Consider the following 22462-nt stretch of genomic DNA (forward strand, 5'->3'; position numbering starts at 1 on the left):
AACTTTCCTGTTCTCTGCATTCAAGTGGAATTCAAGGTTTTACTTTAATTATTTTGTTTGCATCTTTGCTCTGAGTTGGGAAAAGTCTAGTTTTTACATTGCCATGTTCATGAATACCTACAGGTGGAATTGGATTATTAAAGTATTTAGTCTCTCATATTGGTATCAGGTGTCCTATACAATTTTAGATTTGGGTAGATTGCACTGGTCTTCATAATTTTTGTTTCTTATACATGTTGTCATGAAATGTTTAGTGGTGTGTAAGATCCTAAATGCCTTCCTGGATATTGAAATAGAACAATTAATTGACATGAATGCTTTCTGGTGAGACATCTGTTGAGAAACTGCTGATTAAATCAGCATTTCAAAATTGAATATGGAAAAAGTAACTAAATGATTAAAGTTCCCAAGTCCCAGTGATTTTCAAAATTATTTCAATTTGTACGGGACAGACTTTGAAAGATTTTAAAGATGCAGGTAAGTGTCTAGGTGTATATGTAAATGTGGCCAGGCCTTGGACTCCTGGCCCACGTGCACACAGGGCATTACAAAAACGGAGATTCCCTGGATGTTTGGGTGGGGATTGCAATGGCCTTGATGTTTATGTTGTTTCAATAAACAAAATAGAATGTAATACCCTCCATGAGAGCTATTGACCAATGATCATTATCAGCAATATCAAAGGAGACACCAATAACAGCCAGGGTGAGTTACTGTTCCATGTAGCTCATGTAAGAATCCACAGCAGGCAGCACTAAGGTTGGTTGTGATATATCCAAACATGTTCATCAAGCGAAAAAGCCAGAGTAGTGCAGCCCAGCAGCAAACTATAGGTGTTGTACTATTGGGTTATCCGGGAGAGGGGGCGGGCGGAAGCCCGCCCCATGCTAACGGATCTCCCCCCAGCCTAAGGGGAGGATCCACAGGGCCACGGAAACCCACTAATTGCGGGGGACAACTAATAAAAGAACAGGGACAGGAGTGAGGTCAAAGGGTCATAAGGAGGGAGCCTGATGGGGACACCGAGCAAAGAACCCCGGACAGCGCCCACTGCTCCTCGAAGGCGTCAAGGGAGCCAGCGGACGCCGCCCAGAGGAACTCCGCCCGGAGACGTGAGCGGACGAGGGATCGGAAACAAGCCCCACAGTCGCAGGAGTCTCCGTCGGCCAACCTCCTCTCCCTGGTCGCGTGGATGGCCTTTTTAGCCAGGGCGAGGAGGAGGTTGACCAGGAGGTCCCGCGACTTTGTGGGGCCACGGATAGGGAGTGCATGGATAAGGAGGTGAGGGGAAAAGTGCAGCCAGAAACGTAACAGAATGTCGGTGAGGAGCCGGTATAGGGGCTGCAACCTGGCGCACTCTAGGTAAACATGCGCCAGGGTCTCCCTCACGCCGCAGAAGGGGCAGGCGTCCGGGACAGGGGTGAACCGCGCCAAGTACACGCCCGTGCTCACGGCCCCATGAAGGAGCCGCCAGCTGATGTCCCCGGCGGGCCTCGGGACCAGGGTGGAGTACAGGCTGGCCCACCGGGGCTCCTCACCCTCCACAGGTGGCAAGAGGTCCCGCCGCTGGGTGTGGGGGCGGGACACGAGGTGAGGAAGTGAACGGTATGGAGCACGAGCGCCAGAGTTGTTTCCTGGGCGCGGTTTGGAACCGGCCCGGCGGCAGACCGGGCCGCCGGCTGGCGGAGACGGGGGGGGGGGGCCGGTCGGGTCCACGGGGCAGAGGCCCGATGAAGAGGTCCGGAGGGCTCGGGGTGGGGTGGGCGGGCGTGCCCTCACGCAGGACCCGGTCGAGGTAAGCCCGAGCAGCGGGCGGCAAAGCGGCCTTCACCTCCTGTAGTACGCGCCGGGGAGTACAAGGTCTGGAGAGCCCCATCCGCCGAGCGAGCGTCAGGGGATCCAGCCAGTCTCCCCGGTCGTAGTCCAGGAGGTCTCCGACCCTGGTGGCTTCTGCCAGGACCAACCTCTGGCGCACCGCGGGGGACTCCGCCACCTGCACACGGAGCTGAGGGTTGTGTAGCAGGGGCTCCGCGAGGAGGTCTGCCCCCTCGGTGGCCGCCACGGACCTGGTCGCAGAGAACAGCTTCCAGGTCCGGAGGAGGTCCTGGTAGAAGACCGGCAGCCCGGAGAGGTCTCGCGAAGGCCCTCGGGTCGAGATAAAGGAGCTGCCGGTCGTATCGGAGCCCTCGGAAGCGGCGCAGGAAGGCGTGCGCCAGGGCTCTCCATGCCGGACTACCCGCACCATAAAGGAGCCTCTGCAGTGCCTGGAGGCGGAAGACGTGGACCTGAGTGCGGAGGCACTTCAGGCCCTGCCCTCCCTCCTCCAGGGGCAGGTGGAGTACCCCTGCAGGGACCCAGTGCAGTCCTGGCCAAAAGAACTCCAGCACCACCCTCCGGAGGTCGGTCAGGAACACCTGGGACGGGACCAGGGTGTTGAGCCGGTACCAGAGCATGGACAGGACCAGTTGATTGAGCACCAGTGCCCTCCCTCGGAGGGAAAGGCACCGGAGGAGTCCTGTCCATTTCCGGAGCCGCTCCGCCACCCTGCCCAGCAAACCTTGCCAGTTCTCCGGCGGAGAGGGATGCGTGGCAGAAAGGTAAACGCCGAGATAGAGCAGCGGACCCGCGCTCCACCGGATGGCCTGAAGCGCGGGTGGGAGGGAGCTCGCCTGCCACCCGTCCCCGACCACCAGGCCAGAGCTCTTGACCCAGTTGACCTGGGCGGAGGAGGCCGCCGAGTACACGGCTTGGCAGGCCTCCACCCGCGCCAAGTCGCCCGGGTCCTGGACCACGAGGAGCACATCGTCGGCGTACGCCGACAGGACCAGCCGCAGCTCCGGCTCCCGAAGCACCAACCCCGTCAACCTCCTGCGGAGGAGACAGAGGAAGGGCTCGATCGCCAGGGCGTACAGCTGGCCCGAGAGGGGGCACCCCTGCCGCACTCCCCGCCCGAAGCTGACCGGCTCGGTCAGGGTCCAGTTGAGCCTGACCAGACACTCTGGAAGCGTACAGCACCTGGAGAAAGCCCACAAACTGGGGTCCGAAGCCTAACGCCTGCAGAGTGCCCAGGAGATACCCGTGGTCCACCCTGTCGAACGCCTTCTCCTGATCCAGGGACAGGAGGGCGAACGACAGACCATCCCTGCACCCAAGCTCCAAGAGATCCCGGACCAGATACAGGTTATCGAAGATGGTACGGCCCGGGACGGTGTAGGTCTGGTCTGGGTGGATCACGTCCTCCAGCACGGACCCTAGCCGAATCGAAATGGCCTTTGCAACAATTTTATAGTCCGTACTGAGGAGCGAGATGGGACGCCAATTCCGTAAATCGCGGAGGTCCCCCCTCTTCGGCAATAAAGCGAGCACGGCTCGCCTGCACGAGAGAGGGAGGACCCCGCTCCGCAAGGACTCGGCCCAGACGGTGACTAGGTCTGGGCCGAGGACGTCCCAGAACACGCGGTAGAACTCCACGGTCAGCCCGTCCATGCCCGGGGATTTATTGGTGGGCATGCGACGGAGGGCTTCCGAGAACTCAGCCAGAGTGAGAGGCAGCTCTAGCCGGTCCCGGTCGCCCGCGCTGACCATCGGGAGTCCGTCCCAGAGCACTTTGCAAGCGGCAGGATCGGTCGGATCCGGGGAGAAAAGGCGCGCGTAGAAGGTCCGGGCCCTCTCGCACATCTCCGCCGGATCCGTGAGGGGGGAGCCGTCCTCCGCCAGGAGGCAGGTGACGTGCTTCTTGGCCCCCCTCCGTTTCTCCAGGGCGTAGAAGAAGCGGGAGCCGCGATCCATCTCCCGGCGAGGCGGATGCGGATCGAACAAAGCGCCCGGGCCCGATGGTCTTCGAGGACCCGGAGCTCCTCCCGCTTTCCCGGCACGCTCCGCAGGGATGGATCTCGGGGTTGGCGGCCAGACGCCTCTCCAGCTCTAAGACCTCCCGCCCAACTGCCCTATCGCCGCATCCCTCCGTCGGCTGGCGCCCCGGGTGTAGTCACGGCAGAAGAGCCGGGCGCGCACCTTCCCCACGTCCCACCACCGCCGCGCCGAGGGAAAGGCTCACCGCTGCCCTCGCCAGGCCAGCCAGAACTCCCGGAAGGACGCCACGAAGCCCCCATCCTCCAGCAAGCTGTTGTTGAAGTGCCAATAGGCCGGCCCCGGCCTCTCCGCGCAGAGAGAGGCCGTCACGGTGACGAGGTGGTGGTCCGAAAAAGGGGCCGGCCGGACGCTGGAGGACTGGGCCCGTGAGAGATGGAACCGGGACAGATAGATGCGGTCCAACCGGGAGTGGCACGACCGATGGGCTCCCACCCGGACATAGGTGTACGTGGAGGCGTCGTCCGGGTGGTGGTCGCGCCAGACGTCCACCAGGGAGTGATGGGCGACGATCTCCCTGAGGACGTCCGCGGCGGCCGGGCTCTGCTCGGTCCCCGAGCGGTCCCGCTCCTCGAGGACGGTGTTAAAGTCCCCGCCCAGGACCAGGCACTCACGAGGATCCAGGGAGCCGAGGAAGGCGGACGCCTGCCGATAGAACTGCAGCCGCTCCGGGGCAAATGCCGGGGCATAGATGTTGATGAGGTTGACCACAAGCCCCGCCATGCGGACCCGGAGGTGCAGCAGGCGGCCCGGCACAGCCTCGGCGACCCCCAGCACCTCTGGCCGTAGGTCGGGGGAGAACAGGGTAGCCACTCCAGCCTGATGGGTGGTGAGATGGCTGAAGTAGACCCCGTCCCCCCACTCCAGCCGCCAGTTAGCTTCGGCGGCCGGATCCGTGTGGGTCTCCTGCAGGAAAACCACGGAGTACCCCCCCTCCCGAAGGAAGGAGAGCACCTGGCTCCTGCGGAAACCCACCCTACAGCTCCGGGTGTTTAGTGTGGCGAAGGTGATGACTGCCATGAGGAGGGCTGGGGGGGATCCACGTCAGCAGGGGCGCTCACGGCCCCCGTTGGGCCACGCAGCAAACCGTGGCCCACCCCGAAGGCGAGCAGGGAGTCACGGAAGCCGCGCGCCCGGTGGTAAGCCGCGACATTCCGCTTCCCGGTCCCCTTGCCCTCCCCTATGAGGGCCCGCGTGGCCAGGAGGAGCTGGTGGAAGTCCCCCCAGCGCTGGAGAGCAAGCACGACCTTGTTGCGGGAGCCCCGGACGTCCTCCAGGAACTCCTGCAACTCCTCTCTCAGCACATGGGGGGGTGGGGCCTCTGGCGCAGCCCCGTGGCCTACTGGGACGGGCAAGCAAGGGGCGGACCCCGGCTCAGTGGGGGGCGGCGGAGGGAAGAGTACAGCCCCGAGTGGGTCGGGACTGTGAAATTCAAAGGCCGCTCCCTGGGGGTCATCCTCTGGGAAAGGGAAGGAGACAGCCCCAGGCTGCGGCCTAGCGAAGGGCCATAGGTACTGTGGGTTGCAGAGGGCAGCCCAGGGGTAGGATGAAGCAGCAGGTCCAAACCCCCTTTGCCTGTGATGAGTGGGCTGATACTGCAGTCTGCCCCAGGGTGAGGGGCTAGACCATGACTGTCAGTAGCCACTACCGAGGCAAGGCAGGGATAGTAGCATGGGGTTCCCCTGGGAGGGGGAGACCCAATTATAGATAGCGGGCACCGGGTGCAGGGAGGGACGCCGGGGCCAGAGAACAGGCGGGTCACCAGCCTGCCGGGGGCGCTCCAGGACTGGACCGAGGGACATTCTGCGACCGACCAGCAGGAGGCGCGGAAGGGGTAAGTACCGCCCGCTTACAGTGGCACCTGACCAGGGACCAAGAACCGCCCCTGATACAAAGGGCCAGGGCAGGGAACCCAGGGAAGGATGGATCCCTGCTATGCGGGGGTCTTCTATGCGGAGGCCCCGAATGCAGTCTCTGGATGGGCCCCGGCATCGGTGCCCCAGAGGAAGGGGACCGGCCACTTGCAGGGGATCCGGGAGGCCCACCAGGACATGTGGGAGGTGCAATGGGCCCTCCAAGGACAGTTGGCCCAGCTGGTGGAGGAACAGCGGGCCATGCAGAAACTCCTGCGGCAGGTTTTCAGGAGGGACCGCCGAGGACCACGGGAGGAGCCCGGCCCTAGGGCCAGGAGGCCTAGGGCAGAAAGACGGACTTGTTTTGTCTGTGCCAGGAGCGGGCACATAAAACGAGACTGTCCCTATGGGGCTGGGGGCAGGGTGCCTCACCCCAGATTGGGACAAAACCCAGTCCCTCAGACGGCACGCTGGGTGAGGGAACCCAGGCGGCTGCGGGTGTGTTGGGCCTGTGAGAGGCGGGGCCACTTTTGGCGGGACTGCCAGGCCCGGAGGAACACAACCCAGGGCAACCCAGGAAGGGTTGGCCCAGAGAGGGACAGAGGGAAGAAGCAGGGGGCCCGGGCAACACCGAGGCGGGGAGCCTGTTGGCATTGCCGGGAGCAGGGCCACCTGAAGAAGGACTGCCCCCTAGTGGGGAGGGCAACACAGCTGGAGGCAGCCGGGAGAGTGGCTGACCGGCCAGTGGGCCACCCAGGGGAGGTGGTGAAGATCGCAGCTGGGATGGTGGGGACCCTGCGAGAGGGTCAGACCCAGACCATCGCCAGCGAGGTCATGAACAAGGAGACCCAGACAGAGTGGGCCCAGCAAGAGGCTGGGGCCCAGGAGAGACGGGTCCAAGAGACAAAATGGACCCAGGTGGTTATGGGACAGGCCACCAAGGGAACCCAGACCCTGAGGGAAGAGGGCCTGGGGGACTCAAACCTACGGGCACGGCTTGAGGTTGCAGAGCGGGCCCTCCGCGAGTCTGAAGCAAGTCGAGTGGAATTCGCTAAAGACTATGCAGCGGTCGTAGAGGAGGAGGTCCGCTTGAGGAAGCTGTTGCAGGAGTCAGAGAAGAAGCGAGTGGCACTGGAGGCACATGGGCGAGTGAGCCAGGCCAAGAAACCTCCCTATCCCCAGGGGTGGGGGTTTTAAGGGGGGAGGTGTGTAGCAGGGTGGACCCTGCTCCGGGGTTTTAAGGGGTTAGAAAGCAGCCTGGCAGGGCTTGAGAGCTGTGGCTGGAGGCTGCACTGATGGGGAAAGTGGCTGCAGCTGGGGCCACGCCCCAAACTGAAGCCCTGGGGATTATAAGAGGCAGGAAAGCCAGAGCCCAGACAGAGTCTCTCTCTACCTGCAGAGAGGGATGGGCCTGGCTGCGTAGCTGGAGGCTAGATACCTGAGGGAAGCAGTGCTGGGGAATAGGCTGAGGAGCCAGGGAAGCTCTAGCCAGGACAGCCCCAGGCTGCGGCCTAGCGAAGGGCCATAGGTACTGTGGGTTGCAGAGGGCAGCCCAGGGGTAGGATGAAGCAGCAGGTCCAAACCCCCTTTGCCTGTGATGAGTGGGCTGATACTGCAGTCTGCCCCAGGGTGAGGGGCTAGACCATGACTGTCAGTAGCCACTACTGAGGCAAGGCAGGGATAGTAGCATGGGGTTCCCCTGGGAGGGGGAGACCCAATTATAGATAGCGGGCACCGGGTCCAGGGAGGGACGCCGGGGCCAGAGAACAGGCGGGTCACCAGCCTGCCGGGGGCGCTCCAGGACTGGACCGAGGGACATTCTGCGACCGACCAGCAGGAGGCGCGGAAGGGGTAAGTACCGCCCGCTTACAGTGTCTTTGCAGAGTGAATGGGATTGTCTGAGACACTGAGGAGAGCAGAGCAATGGTGGAATACGGATCCCGATTCCAACCCCTAGCCACCATCAATGGAGAAGTCGACACTTCATGCTGAGGATTAATGGTAAATCTGACCAATTCTGGGGCACATACTAGGGATCTGAGAGACCTGCTATATTGGGAAGCAGAACAGACTGAACTGCCTCTACAGTACACAGTTGCTTGTGCATTTCAGTGATATATCATTCTGCATTGCTATGGCTTATCACACCTCTGAATATCATTGAACTGAGACCCTCCAGCGAGGGGCTTTCATTTCTGCAGCAGGGTCCTCCCACAGTTCCACCCCAGCAAATTCAAACATAAGATCTGGGTTATGTTGTGGCTTGGGGATGGAATGTGTCCCTGGGCTTGTTAGAGAGTCACTGATGTGATAAGAGTGAGTGGGATCTGTGGAGTTTGTTCATGTTATTCCCTTTGTGAATTGAGCGGAGTCATCTTCCCGTCTGTGCTTTCGGTCAGTGTCACTGTCTAGTCCCAGGCACTAGCATGATGCCATCACATTTTTGTCCCTCTCTGGGGAAGCTCATTTGTGTGATCCTCACCACCATGACAGCACGCTTGGGGTTCAGAGTGGACAAGTAACACGACATAAGCTCCTGGTGTGATACTGTGGAGCAAAGGACTAATGCAATCCTACAATGTATAAATAGAGGAGAGATGAATAGGAGTATGGAGGTGATCTGACCTCTATTAGGCATTGTCGAGACAGAATTGTATCCAGTCCTGGTCTATGTGCGCATTTAGAAAAGGATGTTGAACAATTGGAGAGGGTGTTAGAAAAGTGCCACAAAAATGTGGGGGAGGGTTGGTGCCCTTTGTAGTTACAGATAACAACTTTCTCCACCTTTTTTTCTGGTAGCCTATCAAGTATTTGAAGACCACTATTGTGTACCCCCTTAATCTCCTCTTTTCCAAACTAAACATACCGAGTTCCTTCAGCCTTTGCTCATATGGCCTGTATTCCATCCCTTCGATTATCTTTGTTGTTCACAGGCAGATTCTGTACTGCAGTACTTTCAGTCACTATCTGTAGAGTGTCTGTTCAGCAACATAAGAAGCAGTAATGAGACATATCATGGAGAGAATGGGGAATGACAGACAGAAGGAAATGAACAAGCAAACTGTTTGCCTGAGAGACTTCAGGGTATTCGTCGTCCCAATATCACAGTGTTTTTCTCTCTAAGACTCTCACAGTTTCACCTAGGAATGATCAGATTTAGGTTCCTCAGTCCCAAAAGCTTTCAAAGATATTTAGATTTGTAAGGGACCAATTTTGAAACATGCAGATAAGTGTCTAGATGTGTATATCTAAATGTGCCCCGGCCTTAGACTCCTGGCCCACGTGCACACAGGTTATTACAAAAAAGGAGATTCCCTGGAGGTTTGGATGGGGATTGCAATGGCCTTGATGTTTATGCTGCTTCAATAAGCAAAATAGGATTTAGTACCACCGACGAGGGCTACTGACTAATTATCATTATCAGGTGTCTCAAGGGAGAGATCAACAGGGACCAGGGTGAGGCTGCTGTTCCCTATAACACATGTAAGAATCCAGAACAGGCAGTGCTAAGGTTCGATGTGATATACTCCATCGTGTTCATTGAGTGAGAAAGCAAGAGCAGCCCAGCCAGCAGCAACATACAGTGAAAGGGTTTGTCTGAGACACTGAGCAGAGTGATGTTGCAATCTGGATCCTAATCCCCACACCCAGTCACCATCAGTGGAGAAGTGGCCACTTCGTGCTGAGGACTGAAGGTAAATCTGACCAATCCTGGGTCACATACTAGGGATCTGAGGGAGAAACACCTGATATGTTGGGAAGCAGTTCCACCCCAGGAGATTCACACACATGAGCTGGATTATGGAGTGGGCTGGGGATGTTGGAGAGTCACTGAGAGTCACTGAGAAGAGGAATAAGAGTGAGAGGATCTGTGGAGTCTGGTCATGGCATTCCCTGTGGCACTGGTCAGTGCAACTGCCTAGTCTCAGGCAGTAGCATGATGCCATCACATTCATGCCCCTCTCTGGGGAAGCTCATGTGTGAGACCCTCACCACCATCACAGCAGGTTTAGGGGTCAGAGTGGACAAGCAACTCAACCTGAGATCCGCTGTGATACTGTGGCACAAGGGGCTAATGTGATCCTATAATCTATAAAATAGAGGAGAGATGTCATCCGACCTCCATTGGGCATTGGTAAGACTGAACTGCATCCAGTCCTGGTCCACATTTTAAAAAGGATGTTGAATAATTGGAGAGGGTATAGAAAAGAGCCACAAAAATGGGAGGGGGAGCAATGAGGTGCTGGAGAAAATGTCTTCCAGTGAGAGTAAGGGAGCTCAGACTATTAAATTGATAAGAAAGAAGCTTCAGAGGTGACTTGATTACAGTGGATACATAGCTTCCTGAGGAGAACTTAGCAGATACTAGAAGGCCCATGAATCCAGCAGAGAATGACAAAACAAGAACCAGTGGCTGGAAGCTGAAGCCAGACATATTCAGTTTAGAAATAAGGCACTCGTGACATGACAATTCCTGGGGGTGATTATCCACTAGAATAAAGCACCAAAGGAGGGGGTGGATTCGCCACCTTCAATGTCTTAAAAAATCATGACTGTCTGCATGATTTGCATTCACTTTCATTGGGCAGGCTGCTCCTTCTTGGAACTTCCTCCAGTTTCCCCAGCACAGCACTTGGAAGTCAGAAGCCTATGCTTCCTCCTCTCTTGGGTGGGATCCTGAGATCCAACCATTCTCTGAATCTCCACATTAACACCCCTTTGGTGCCAGCTGTGTTACCCCATCAGGTCTAACTGGAGTTTGGCCTTGCTATAGATTTCTCTAACTCAGATTGTGACAGAATGAGCCTGCAGGACAGAACCATTTCTTCAAAACAATGTGGTATTTATTTGTTTGAGGGAACAGAGCACTGAGGAAAATGTGTTAAAACAGCAAAGAGTCCTTCAGTGGTTTGATCATTAGCCTGCTAAACCCAGGGTTGTGAGTTCAATCCTTGAGGAGGCCACTTAGGGATCTGGGGCAAAAATTGGTCCTGCTAGTGAAGGCAGGGGGCTGGACTCAATGACCTTTTGAGGTCCCTTCCAGTTCTAGGATATTGGTATATCTCTAATTATTACCTTTATTACCTTAGCTCAGGTTATTCTGGATCCCGCTTTTGAGTCTGAGTGATAGTTGAATCCCTGCAGACCCTTTCTCTGTGTCTCATAGTGAGTCCTTTACCTGGCCAGTTTCTTTTAATCTCTCTCTTCTCAGCCTTTGTAATCAACTGTGTATCTCTTCTGGCTAATGACCTGGCTATTGAGTGTGTGTTTTCTGGGATGCTCCGTATCTAAGTCATTGCTTTGCCATTCCTGCCTGGTTCCTCTAACAGCCCCCTTGGATCACACCGGCATAGCAAGCAACCCATCCAAAATTAAAACACAGAGGGAAGCATGTTACCGATACAATAGAATGCAGATATATCCTTGTTTGTGACGTATGATTTACTCAACCACAAGTTATTTGGATACATTCAAGGGTAAGTAGGGAAGTGTTATTGCTCCTGACATACAGGAGGTCGGATTAGCTGGTCACAGTGGTCCCTTCTGGTTATTTTTTCTAAAATATGTTTTAGTTCAACCAGGAATAAATTCAAAGAAGTCCCGTGAGATGCAATATACACTCCTCTCTGGCCCTTGAAGCTGGGGTCAGAAAAGTAAAAATTAACAGTGTAGCTGACATTGCCATTGGCAAGTGGTGTACATATAGTCCTAAATCTCATCTGAAGTCCGGCATAATAGCAGTGTCATAGCTCTGTGAAAGCTTATCAATTGTGCTTTTTTTTGGTGAGGTTATAACTTTTGTAGAATCAACTGTATGACAATGCACTCTATATGGTTTTCTGAAAATATGCTGATGAGTGTGAATATAATGTAACTAAATTATGCTTCATACAAAAGGTCTCTTGTAAGGTATCATTACAAAGCTTATTGTCTACTGAATTTGGTAATCCTATTTGTATAGATGTATCACTCTTGTATCTGAAACTAGAAATATGAAACATAACTCTGAAGGCCTATTGTAATTATGCAAAGTGTGGGCCATTAATGGTGGTTTGAAATCTTGATGGCTCCCATCAACCAGGACAATTGACTTTAGATGGCTCTGTTTGCAGGCAGGCCTTCCTGTGAGTCAGACTGGGAGGAATGAAGGCTTGGGGTCTCACAGTGAAAGGTGATCATGTCACCTGAACTGGAATCCATCATTAACCTGGTGCTTTTCTATTTAGAGGGCGGGGAGGAGGGGGAGAGGGACAAAGGATTCCCACCTTGTTGAAAAGATATAGACATGGGTGGAACAGAACAAAGGGAGCACCGTCATGAGAAATCCCCTAGCTACCACCTGAGCTGGAACAAAGGCAGTACCAGGGGACAGGATTGTGCCCAGACTAGGAAGGTGTTAAGTCTGTGAAAGAAACTTACTGAAACAGCTCTAAGGGTGAGATATTATCTGTATTCAGTTTTCTTAGATATAGACTTATGAGTTCTATTTTATTTTACTTGGTAATTCAATTTGTTCTGTCTGTTACTACTTGGAACCAATTAAATCCTACTTTCTGTATCTAATAAAATCACTTTTACTTATTAATTAACCCAGAGTAGGTATTAATACGGGGGGTGGGGAGGATCAAAGAGCGAACAGTTTATTTGTTTACACAGATTTATTTGGGGTTTAAGCTTTTAAGCTTTATATTGGGTAGAACAGATTTATTTGGGGTTTGGACCCCATTGGGAGTGTGGCATCATATTGTTAAAGGCAGAAAAACTTCTGTAAAGTGCTTTCAGTTAACTCTGCAACTTCGCGACACGTGGTTCAGACCGTGGGTCTCTGATGGAGCAGACGGGCGTGTCTGGCTCGGCAAGACAGGGTGCTGGAGTCCCGAGCTGGCAGGGAAACAGGGGCAGAAATAGACTTGGCACATCAGTTGGCAGATCCCAAGGGGGTTTCTGTGATCCAACCCACCACAAACTGGATGCAAATGTAATGAATTCATCTTTACAGCAAACTCTTCCAATGCTCCTTTCTTTTTCATGTCTCATTAGACATACCTCGCGAAAAATGCATGAAGGAGGAACCCATATACACTTCTTGGAGTAAGGAGAAGGGGAAAATAAAACCTATATCACAGAATTCCTCCTTCTGGGATTTGGGAATCTCCCTGAACTGCAGACCCCGTTCTTCCTGATGTTTCTAGTGATCTACCTTCTGACCATGGCCGGGAACATCCTTATCCTTGCACTAATTGTGGCTGAACAGCACCTGCACACCCCCATGTACTTCTTCCTGGGGAACTTGTCCTGCTTTGAGACCTTCTACACCTCCACCATCCTGCCCAGGAAGCTGGCCAGTCTGCTGACTGGGGACAGAACCATTTCTGTGGGGGGCTGCATCACTCAATTGTATTTCTTTGGTTTCCTTGTGGCAGTTGAATGTTTTATTTTATCCATGATGTCCTATGATCGGTATTTAGCAATTTGCAAACCACTGCACTACACAGGTCTTATGAATACCAGAATCTGCCTCCAGTTAGCAGCTGTATCCTGGATGAGTTCATTTATTTCAGCTACCATAGTACTATATTTAATGTCACAATTACATTTCTGTGGCCCCAATGAAATCGACCATTTCCTTTGTGATTTCACCCCAGTGATTAAACTCTCCTGCAGTGACACCAGCCTGATCATACTGGTGACCTTCATAATTACTGCCATATTCACCTTGCCCCCATTTCTATTAACCTTGGCATTCTATGTTGCCATCATCTCCACCATCCTGAGTATCCCTTCCACCAGTGGGCGGAGGAAAGCATTTTCCACCTGCTCCTCTCACCTCACTGTGGTTACAATCTATTATGGGACTTTAATCATTGTCTACATGTTACCAGACACTGACTCACTGTGAGACCTCAACAAAGTATTCTCCCTCGGCTACACAGTCCTGACTCCCATGGCCAATCCCCTTATATACAGCCTGAGAAACAAAGAGGTCAAGAAGGCCTTGAGAAAAGTCACCAGTAAATGTCTAGTGCTCACAGGAACTCAGAAGGAGTGACTGATATGGGAATGAATCAATTTGGCACACTCTGCTATGGAGTTAACATCTAGGTAGTCCCTAGTTCATGCCAATGGGAGTTTCCTTGGGGAATGTGAGGATATGCTATGTTTTGGGAGGGCAGTATTTAGAGTCGAAGACACTGATATTTGCTAATGACTCCATGACAGGATCCCCCGAGGTGCAGCCTGGGACTGTGGACCCACTATGCCCCATTAACTCTCCAGCCTCCACTGTCTCTCACAATGCTTTGCTAATGACAAGCAGTAAGCCCCTCCAGGTACTATTATCACTCAGGACAACTGTGTGTGAAGCCCCACACCCACCTAGTTTGCATGAATGCTCCCAGAGCCACTCATGAATCACACAGAGAAAGGCACCAGCCAAATCTCCCCTTGTACCTCAGGAATACACCATCTTGCACTGCTCAAGATGAAGCATGATTTTGAGTGTGATTAGATTCTGAAGGGCCTAATTATGAATGGTTCTAAAGAGGCAGTTATGTGTCTGGGTAGATTCTCACATTTGCCCAGCTACATAATTCCCATTTATTCTTATGGTTTATTTTAAAAAGGAGACCAGATGTCTATCTAGAGAGAAGATTAGTTTGCGGAATAAAGCACTCTGCACAGAGTCCATCACCATTCAAGTTCAGGCTTGGGCAAAAACTGACTGTTTGAACTTTCACAGGTGAATTGGAAAGGACTTTTCAAAAGAGTTTAAATGAATTAGCTCTAAATATTTCAATGGACTTTCTAAGGTCTTTTGAAAATCCCAGCCTAGTGTTCTGTTAGCTTAACATAAACAGAACATAAAAGAGCTCTGTTACAGAGAAGGAGTGTGGTACAGTGGAGTGGGTACAAGACTGGCACTCAGAACATGTGGGCTCTACTCCTGCTGCTGGGTGACCTTGGGCAAATCACTTTTTCTGCCTCTTTCAGGTTGATGGGTTCATCAGCTGGTGTAGGCAGTGCATCTAGGAGAAGGAAAACTCCCATTTCCAACCAAGATCATTAGCTGGTTTTTAAACGTTATAAACATCACACAAGCTCTATGGCTCTGCACAACTTTTCCTGGCTAATGGGACAAAGCAAATCCCTTTCAGAGGTTTCATCTTTCTTTCTCAACCTCTAGCTGGACACTGAAACAAATCTTAAAGCTGTTCATTGGGTTTAGGCTCTGGAATGAAATAGATGCCTGCTAGATTGCCATGGTAATCTATTCTGCTAATCAAATCAGAAGCCTCTGTTATTTATGCCAGGATGAGTAGGGAGACATGACATCAGCTTCAATCAAATTGCTCCATACTCAAATCAAAGTAACTGGGTTTGTGTTTTCCAAAGTCAATTAAGGGGGTACCGAGCCCAAGACTCACAGGAATTTACAGGGTGCCTTACTCCTTTGGGCTTGTTCAAAAATCTCAGCCAAAAGCTAGAATTGGTCCCAGAGATATGGGCTACATAAAATTTCCCAGGGCCGGCTCCAGACCCCAGTGCACCAAGCGCGCGCTTGGGGCGGCATCCTGCAGAAGGGCGGCAGGTGGCCCCGGTGGACCTTCCGCAGGCATGCCTGTGGAGGGTCCGCTGGTCCCACGGCTCCGGTGGAGCATCCACAGGCATGCCTGCGGGCGTTCCACCGGAGCCGCGGGGCCAGCGACCGCCAGAGCGCCCCCCGCAGCGAGTTGCTGCCCTGCTTGGGGCAGTGCAAATCCTAGAGCCGCCCTTGCCCAGAGATATGGGCTACATAAAATTTCCCAGTTTCAGTTTTATCATATTATCTAGACCTGGAACAAAAATGTATGTTTTCAAACACTTTAAATCTGGACATTAAAATTATTTGTTTTTCAGCAACTGAATGACAGACTATGCTTGGTTTTCAGTTTTCCAGTGAAAAACTAAAGCTTCATAGGAATATGGAAAAAATTCCCCTAAAGAATTCCACTTAGTCATATACCCAATATTCTGTTGGGGAAAATAAAGATGTTTCAATGGACATTTTTTTTTAATTTCAGCTCTATTTTTATCATATCCTGGCCTGTCTTCACATATTGTGGAGACTGCCTAACACTGAAGAAAATTGTCCCAAAACTTGGGCCTCATCCAACTCCATTGAACTCTTTGACATCCAAACATTGAATCCTTCTTGTGGTTGTTCCCTGAACCCCTTCTAATTTTTTTGATATTCTTTCTGAAATGTGGATATCAACACTACACACAGGATTCCAGTCATGGTTTCCAAGCTGTCATATACTAAGCTAAAACTACCTTCCTGCTTGTACTCTATAGTTCTTTGAACGTCCAAGGAGTATGTTAACCCTTTTGGCTAAAGCATTCCACTGAGACACTACATTCAGGGGTCTAACCACCATGAGCTATCATTACAATATTTATCTTAGTTGTACACAGTTATCATGCCTATCCCCTTAGTATCTAAGGTCCAGGTTTGTAGAAGTATTTACGTACTTAATTGGATTTTCAAAGCATCTAGATGCCTAATTCCCATTGACTTCAGCATATAAAACAACAGGAATGAGAACAGCAACCAGTTAATGGAGTCACTCTTTTAGCTCAATTGTAGAAGAATGCTCTGTTGTTCTGAAGCTTCAAAGCTGTAAGCTGACTTCAGTGGCAGGTAGGCTCCTGCCTTACTTGGATGCTTTGCAAAATCTTGCTTCTGCCTTTCTGCATCTTTCAGTGCCTGCATCCCAGACCCACAAAAGGGTCTAGGTCCCTAAAGCCCACAGCTCAGTCCCAGACTTAGATATTAATATGATTCACTAAAGCACTGCTCATCTGCCACATAACTTGGTAAGTGCCTAAACTCATTAGGCAGCCAAATTTAAAAAGTCCCCATAGCTTGTGTGTTATTATGGGATTGTATGTAATTTGTTTAGAAGACATGACTAATATCACCTTGGAAAATCTTATGAGCCTCAGAGAACACTGTGATTGGGGAGGGGGGAACTGGCCCCAGAGACCTACTGCTGGAGGCCTCAAGGCCCTGCTACTCCCATCTCAGGAAAAGAGTAGTAGAGGAGTCCTCCAAGCTGCATCGGGTGTGGGCAATCTGTGTAGGCTGCATGGGGATAGCCATACAGAGGGTTGCAGGCAGCTGTGAAAGGAGCTAGAGTGTGGAAAGCAGCTTGGAGCCTGAGGAGTGAAGCTGGCCTTATTAGCAGGTTGAAGGGCTACAGCACCATGGACAGATCAGTGCTGAAAGGGACTTGGCCAGCGAGGACAAGTTCATGTCTGGCTGCTGGGCCTGAACACTGAGGTACGGATGAGCTTTGGTGAAGGCTGGAACCACGGAGAAGTGGCCCAGGGAACAGAAAGCAATTTCATTAAAGACATTTGGTGGCACATGGCTGCTATTCTTAGGCTTTCTGGCCTGGGACCCAAAATAGTGGGTTGACCTGGGTCCAACCCATAAGCCACTGGGGAAGTGGCCTACAATTTGACAGTGATCAACCCCCAGAAGGGGATATGAACTATTAAGAGGCTCAGCTGGACAGCTGGGGGCAGAAAAGATCAAAGTGGTTGAAGTCAGAGGTTTAGGATCACCCTATATATGGGGTTGCATCCCTGGCCATCTTGTCCAACAACCATTTATGGACCTGCCCTCCATTAACCTATCCCATTCTTGTTTTTTTTTGTTTGTTTTAATAATTACAATTTTGCACATCAAAATATCCCATGACAATGAGTTCCACAGGTATGTTGTGTGAAAAAACTAGATACCTATTAATTTCTTTACGGGACTTCTGGTATTTGTATTGTGTGAAAGGGTAAATTATTTCTTCACTTTTTCCACTCCATTCATGAAGGTATAGACCTCTATCCTATCCTGTCATTTTTCTAAGATGAACAGTTTTAATCTTTATTCTCTCCTTGGATGGAAGCCATTCCATACCATTGATCAACTTTGTTGCCCTTCTCCGAACCTTTTCCAGTTTCACTATGTCCCTTTTGATACAGACCAGTGAGAACTGAACACCGTATTCAAAGTGTCAGTTATTGCACGCACACACACACACACACACACACACACACACACACACACACCATGCCACCCATGGCAAAAAGGGACATTCCCTGGAGGTTTCAAGGTGGATTGCAGTGACCTTGATGTTTACCTTGTTTTAACAAGCAACACAGGATTTATTTCTGCATGAGGGCAATTTTAAAACTCTCACGAGCAGCAGCCTCAAGGGAGATCCCAACAGAAACCAGAGCCAGGATGAGGCTGTTCTCCCATATAACCTCAGGAAGAATTCAGAACAGCTGGCAGTAAGGGGCTGTGTAACACACACAAGAGTGTGCACTGAGCAAGAAAGCAAGAGCAGCTTCAGAAAAATACGTGTCTTTTTAGAGAGAGTGAGCATGTATGAGACACCGAGGAGAGCAGAGCGATGGAGGAAACCAGCTCCTGATCATACACCCAGTCACAATTAAGGAAAAGGTTGTCCCTTTATGCTGATGATTCAAGGTAAATCTGTTCATTTCCTAGGTGAAACTGTGAGGGTCTTAGGGAGAAAAACACCGTGATATTGGGATGACGAGTACCCTGAAGTCTCTCAGGCAAACAGTTTGCTTGGTAATTTTGTTTCTCTCTATCATTCCCAATCTCTCCATGATATGTGTCATTACTGCTTCTTGTATTACTGAACAGAGACTCTACAGATAGTGACTGAGATTATTGCAGCACAGAATCTGCCTGTGAGCAATAAAGAATCGAAGGGATGGAATACAGGCCATATGAGCAAAGGCTGAAGGAACTGGGTATGTTTAATTTGGAAAAGAGGAGATTAAGGGGGTACACAATAGTGGTCTTCAAATACTTGATAGGCTGTCAGAAAAAAAGGTGGAGAAAGTTGTTATCTGTAACTACAGAGGGCAGGACAAGAGGCAATGGGTTAAAACTATAGCTTAGCAGATCTATACCAGTGGTTTTCAACCTGTGGTCCGCAGACTTCTAAGGCTCCACAGACTATGCCTAAGATTTTTGAATGGCTCCATACCTCCATATGATTTTTTTTAGGGATCCACAAATGACAAATGTTTGAAAACCACTGATTTAGATTAAATCTCAGGGGGAAAATTCCTAATTGTATGAATAGTAGGACAATGGAACAAAATGCCTATGGAGGGCTTGGAGTCTCCTTACCTGGAGGTTTTCAAAACTGAGGCTGGATAGTCACTGATGGGATAAGAGTGGAGTCAGCTTGGTGTGTTCCCTTTGTGCATGGAGCAGAGTCATCTTCCCATCTGTGCTGTTGGTCAGTGTCACTGCCTAGTCTCAGACACAAGATTGATGCCATTACATTCGTGGCTCTCTTTGGCAAGCTCATATATGTGACCACCACAGCAAATTTATGGGTCATATTGGACAAACAAGTAAACATGTGATGTTATGGCACAAAGGGCTAATGCAATCCTGTGATGTATAAATGGAGGAGTGATGAGAAGGAGATTTGGTCTCTCTGCCAGTCATTGAGATTGAAATGCATCCAGTTCTGGTGTATGTGCACAGTAAAAAAAAAAAGTTCAAAAAATTGGAGAGGGTGTAGAAAAGTGCCACAATAATATGGTGGATTGGAAAAAAAATCCTTACAATGAGAGTGAAGGAGCTCAAACTGCTTAATTTATGAGAACAAAGAATCATGGAATCATAGAATATCAGGGTTGGAAGGGACCTCAGGAGGTAATCTAGTCCAACCCCATGCTCAAAGCAGGACCAAACCCCAACTAAATCATCAAAGCCAGGGCTTTATCAAGCCTGACCTTAAAAACCTCTAAGTATGGAGATTCCACCACCTCCCTAGGTAACCCATTCCAGTGCTTCATCATCCTCCTAGTGAAAAAGTTTTTTTCCTAATATCCAACCTAAACCTCCCCCACTGCAATTTGAGACTATTATTCCTTGTTCTGTCATCAGGTACCATTGAGAACAGTCTAGATCTATTCTCTTTGGAACCCCCCTTCAGATAGGAATCCCCCCTCATTCTTCTCTTCTGAGATTAAATAATCCCAGTTCCCTCAGCTTCTCTTCAAAAATCATGTGCTTTAGCTCCCCAATCATTTTTGTTGTCCTCTGCTGGACTCTTTCCAGTTTTTGCACATCCTTCTTGTAGTGTGGGGCCCAAAACTGGACACAGTACTCCAGATGAGGCCTCGAAAGTGCCACGAGAAGGAGTGGATTATCTCCTCAACATTTTCAAAATCAAGAACAGCTGCTGACCTGAGTAGACTGTCCGTTCCTGAACACTTCTCCAGTTCCCCAAGTGCACCCTTTTCAGATGAGAAGCCCATGCCTTCACTTCTCTTTGGTTGGATCTCAGGATCTCACCCTCTCCTAATCCCCAGGTTAACACCTCTTTGGTACCAGCTGTGTTACTCCAGCTGGTCTATCTGGAGTTTTGCTTTGCTATAGATTTGCTTCCATGGGTCTGCTTCAGAAGGACTTTGCAGTGACACAGGATTAACTTCTTCAGTACAAAGTGTTATTTATATGCCCAAGGGAACACAGCGTTCAGGAAAATGGGTTAAAACAACCAAGTGTCCTACACAGCTCTTGTTTTACCTGAGGTTAACTTCTCTCTCCTTAGCTCAGGTTCTTCCAGATCCGACTTCTGAGTCTGAGGGATAGTTTGCCTCCCTGCAGAGCCTCTCTTTTTGGGCAGGTCTACATTACCGCTTAAGTGGATGTAATGTACGTCACTCAGGAATGTGAAAAAATACCTTATGTACAATGCAACTTACAGTGATCTAAGCACTGCCCATCCCAGCGCTATGTCAGCAGGAGACGCTCTCTCATGAACATAGTTTCCGTGACTCTTGGAAGTGGTGTAATTGTGCTAATGGGAGAGTGTTCTCTTGTCAGCATAAAGTGTCTTCACCCGATGCCCTGCAGCAGTGAGCTGCATCGGTGCAGCTGCACTGATCTGCTTCTAGGGTAGTGTAGACGACCCTGTGCCTCACAGTGAATCCTGGTTAATTATGAATGAGAGTTTGCTGCAATGCTCCTTATCTTGGCCATTTTTTCTTTTATTTATTTATTTATTTGCCTGTATTATCTGGTTCCTCTACCAACCTCTTTTAATCTTACCCCATAGCAAGCAATCCATCATAAATTAACAGATTGAGTATGCACAGAATTGTTACAAAGTAACGACAGTATTTCCAGGTTTGTTACATATCCTTAGCTCAGCTACATTCTTAACTCAATGAGGGGTTATTGGAGAAGAGTTATGGCTCATGATATCCAGGGGCTCAGAATAGGTGATTACAGGATTCCCTTCTGGATGTACTTCAAACATATATGCTCTAGGTCAAAGAGGAATGATTTGAAGGAAATGCTATGGCTTACGATATACTGTCCTGGCTGATTTTCACATCTATGCATCTATGAAAAAGAGCTAGGTCAGAAGAGTGAAAAATTAACAGTGTAGCTGCCATTTGGAGCTTGCAAGTGGGGAATCTCCATTCCAAAACACTGTGTACAGTATGTGATTAAACCAATATCTTGGCTTTTTGAATACTTATAAATCATTCTCTCTTTATGTAGTTTGAATTTGTCTACAATCAACTAGATAGAAATGTGATTTCAATTGTACTGCAATCTCTTTCATCATTCTCTACTTCTTATCTATGAATAGATACATTTTATGGAAAATTCGGGAAGACAGAATCTATATTCAGCTCATGGAGAAAGGAAGAATCAAACATATGTTACAGAATTCAACCTCCTAGGATTTGGAAATCTCTCTGAACTGCAAATTCTTCTTTTCCCTCTGTTTCTAATGATCTACATCGTGACTGTAGCTGGGAACATCCTCATTGTGGTCTTAGTTGTGGCTGATCATCACCTTCACACCCCCATGTACTTCTTCCTGGGGAACTTGTCCTGCTTGGAGACCTGCTATAGCTCCACCATCCTGCCCAGGATGCTGGCCAGTCTCCTGACTGGGGACAGAACCATTTCTGTTAGTGGCTGCATCACTCAATTTTATTTCTTTGGTGTGCTTGTGGCAAGTGAATGTTATCTCTTATCCATGATGTCCTATGACCGGTACTTAGCAATATGCAAACCACTACACTATACGGTTCTTATGAATGGCAGACTCTGCCTGCAGTTAGCAGCTGTGTCCTGGATGGGTGGGTTTATTGCAACAACCATAGTAACATGTTTAATGTCACAGTTACATTTCTGTGGCCCTAATGAAATTGACCATTTCCTTTGTGATTTCACCCCAGTGATTAAACTCTCCTGCAGTGACACCAGCCTGATCACACTCGTGACCTTTATCTTATCTTCTGCAGACACCCTACCCCCATTCATATTAACCCTGACATCCTATGTTTTTATCATCTTCACCATACTGAGAATCCCGTCCACTACCGGAAGGAGAAAGGCATTTTCCACTTGCTCCTCTCACCTTATTGTGGTTACAATTTTCTATGGGACCCTGATGATTGTGTATGTGTTACCAGACACTGAGACACTGAGAGAACTCAACAAAATGTTCTCTCTCTTCTACACAGTCTTGACTCCCATGGTCAATCCTCTCGTCTACAGCCTGAGAAACAAAGAGGTCCAATGTGCCCTGAGAAAATTAATTGTGCACAGAAATTGAGAAAAGGAGTCACTCCTTTACCTTAAAGGTAGAGCTCTGTCATGCAGTTCCGAAGAT

General features: G+C 50.2%; 2 protein-coding genes across 3 annotated transcripts; both read left to right on the top strand.

Annotated features, from left to right (window-relative positions):
• The first annotated feature begins 5651 nt into the window (after window positions 1-5651).
• On the top strand, window positions 5652-13795 carry LOC120381030 (olfactory receptor 6N1-like). Of its 2 annotated transcripts, none has more exons than XM_039499048.1 (2): window positions 5652-5704; window positions 12765-13795. In XM_039499048.1, the coding sequence occupies exon 2, from the start codon at window positions 12907-12909 to the stop codon at window positions 13621-13623; it is 717 nt and encodes a 238-aa protein (XP_039354982.1). In that variant the 5' UTR covers window positions 5652-5704; window positions 12765-12906; the 3' UTR covers window positions 13624-13795. The 2 variants fall into 2 exon arrangements, with proteins under 2 accessions (XP_039354982.1, XP_039354984.1); XM_039499050.1 differs by lacking the exon at window positions 5652-5704 and adding an exon at window positions 7602-7724.
• A 7641-nt stretch (window positions 13796-21436) lies between these two features.
• Window positions 21437-22405, top strand: LOC120380113 (olfactory receptor 11A1-like). The gene has a single exon (XM_039497608.1). It carries the CDS (start codon window positions 21437-21439, stop codon window positions 22403-22405), a length of 969 nt encoding a protein of 322 aa, XP_039353542.1.
• The last annotated feature ends 57 nt before the right edge of the window (window positions 22406-22462 follow it).

Source organism: Mauremys reevesii, linkage group 13, assembly GCF_016161935.1.
Source record: "Mauremys reevesii isolate NIE-2019 linkage group 13, ASM1616193v1, whole genome shotgun sequence".
Lineage (NCBI taxonomy): Eukaryota > Metazoa > Chordata > Testudines > Geoemydidae > Mauremys > Mauremys reevesii.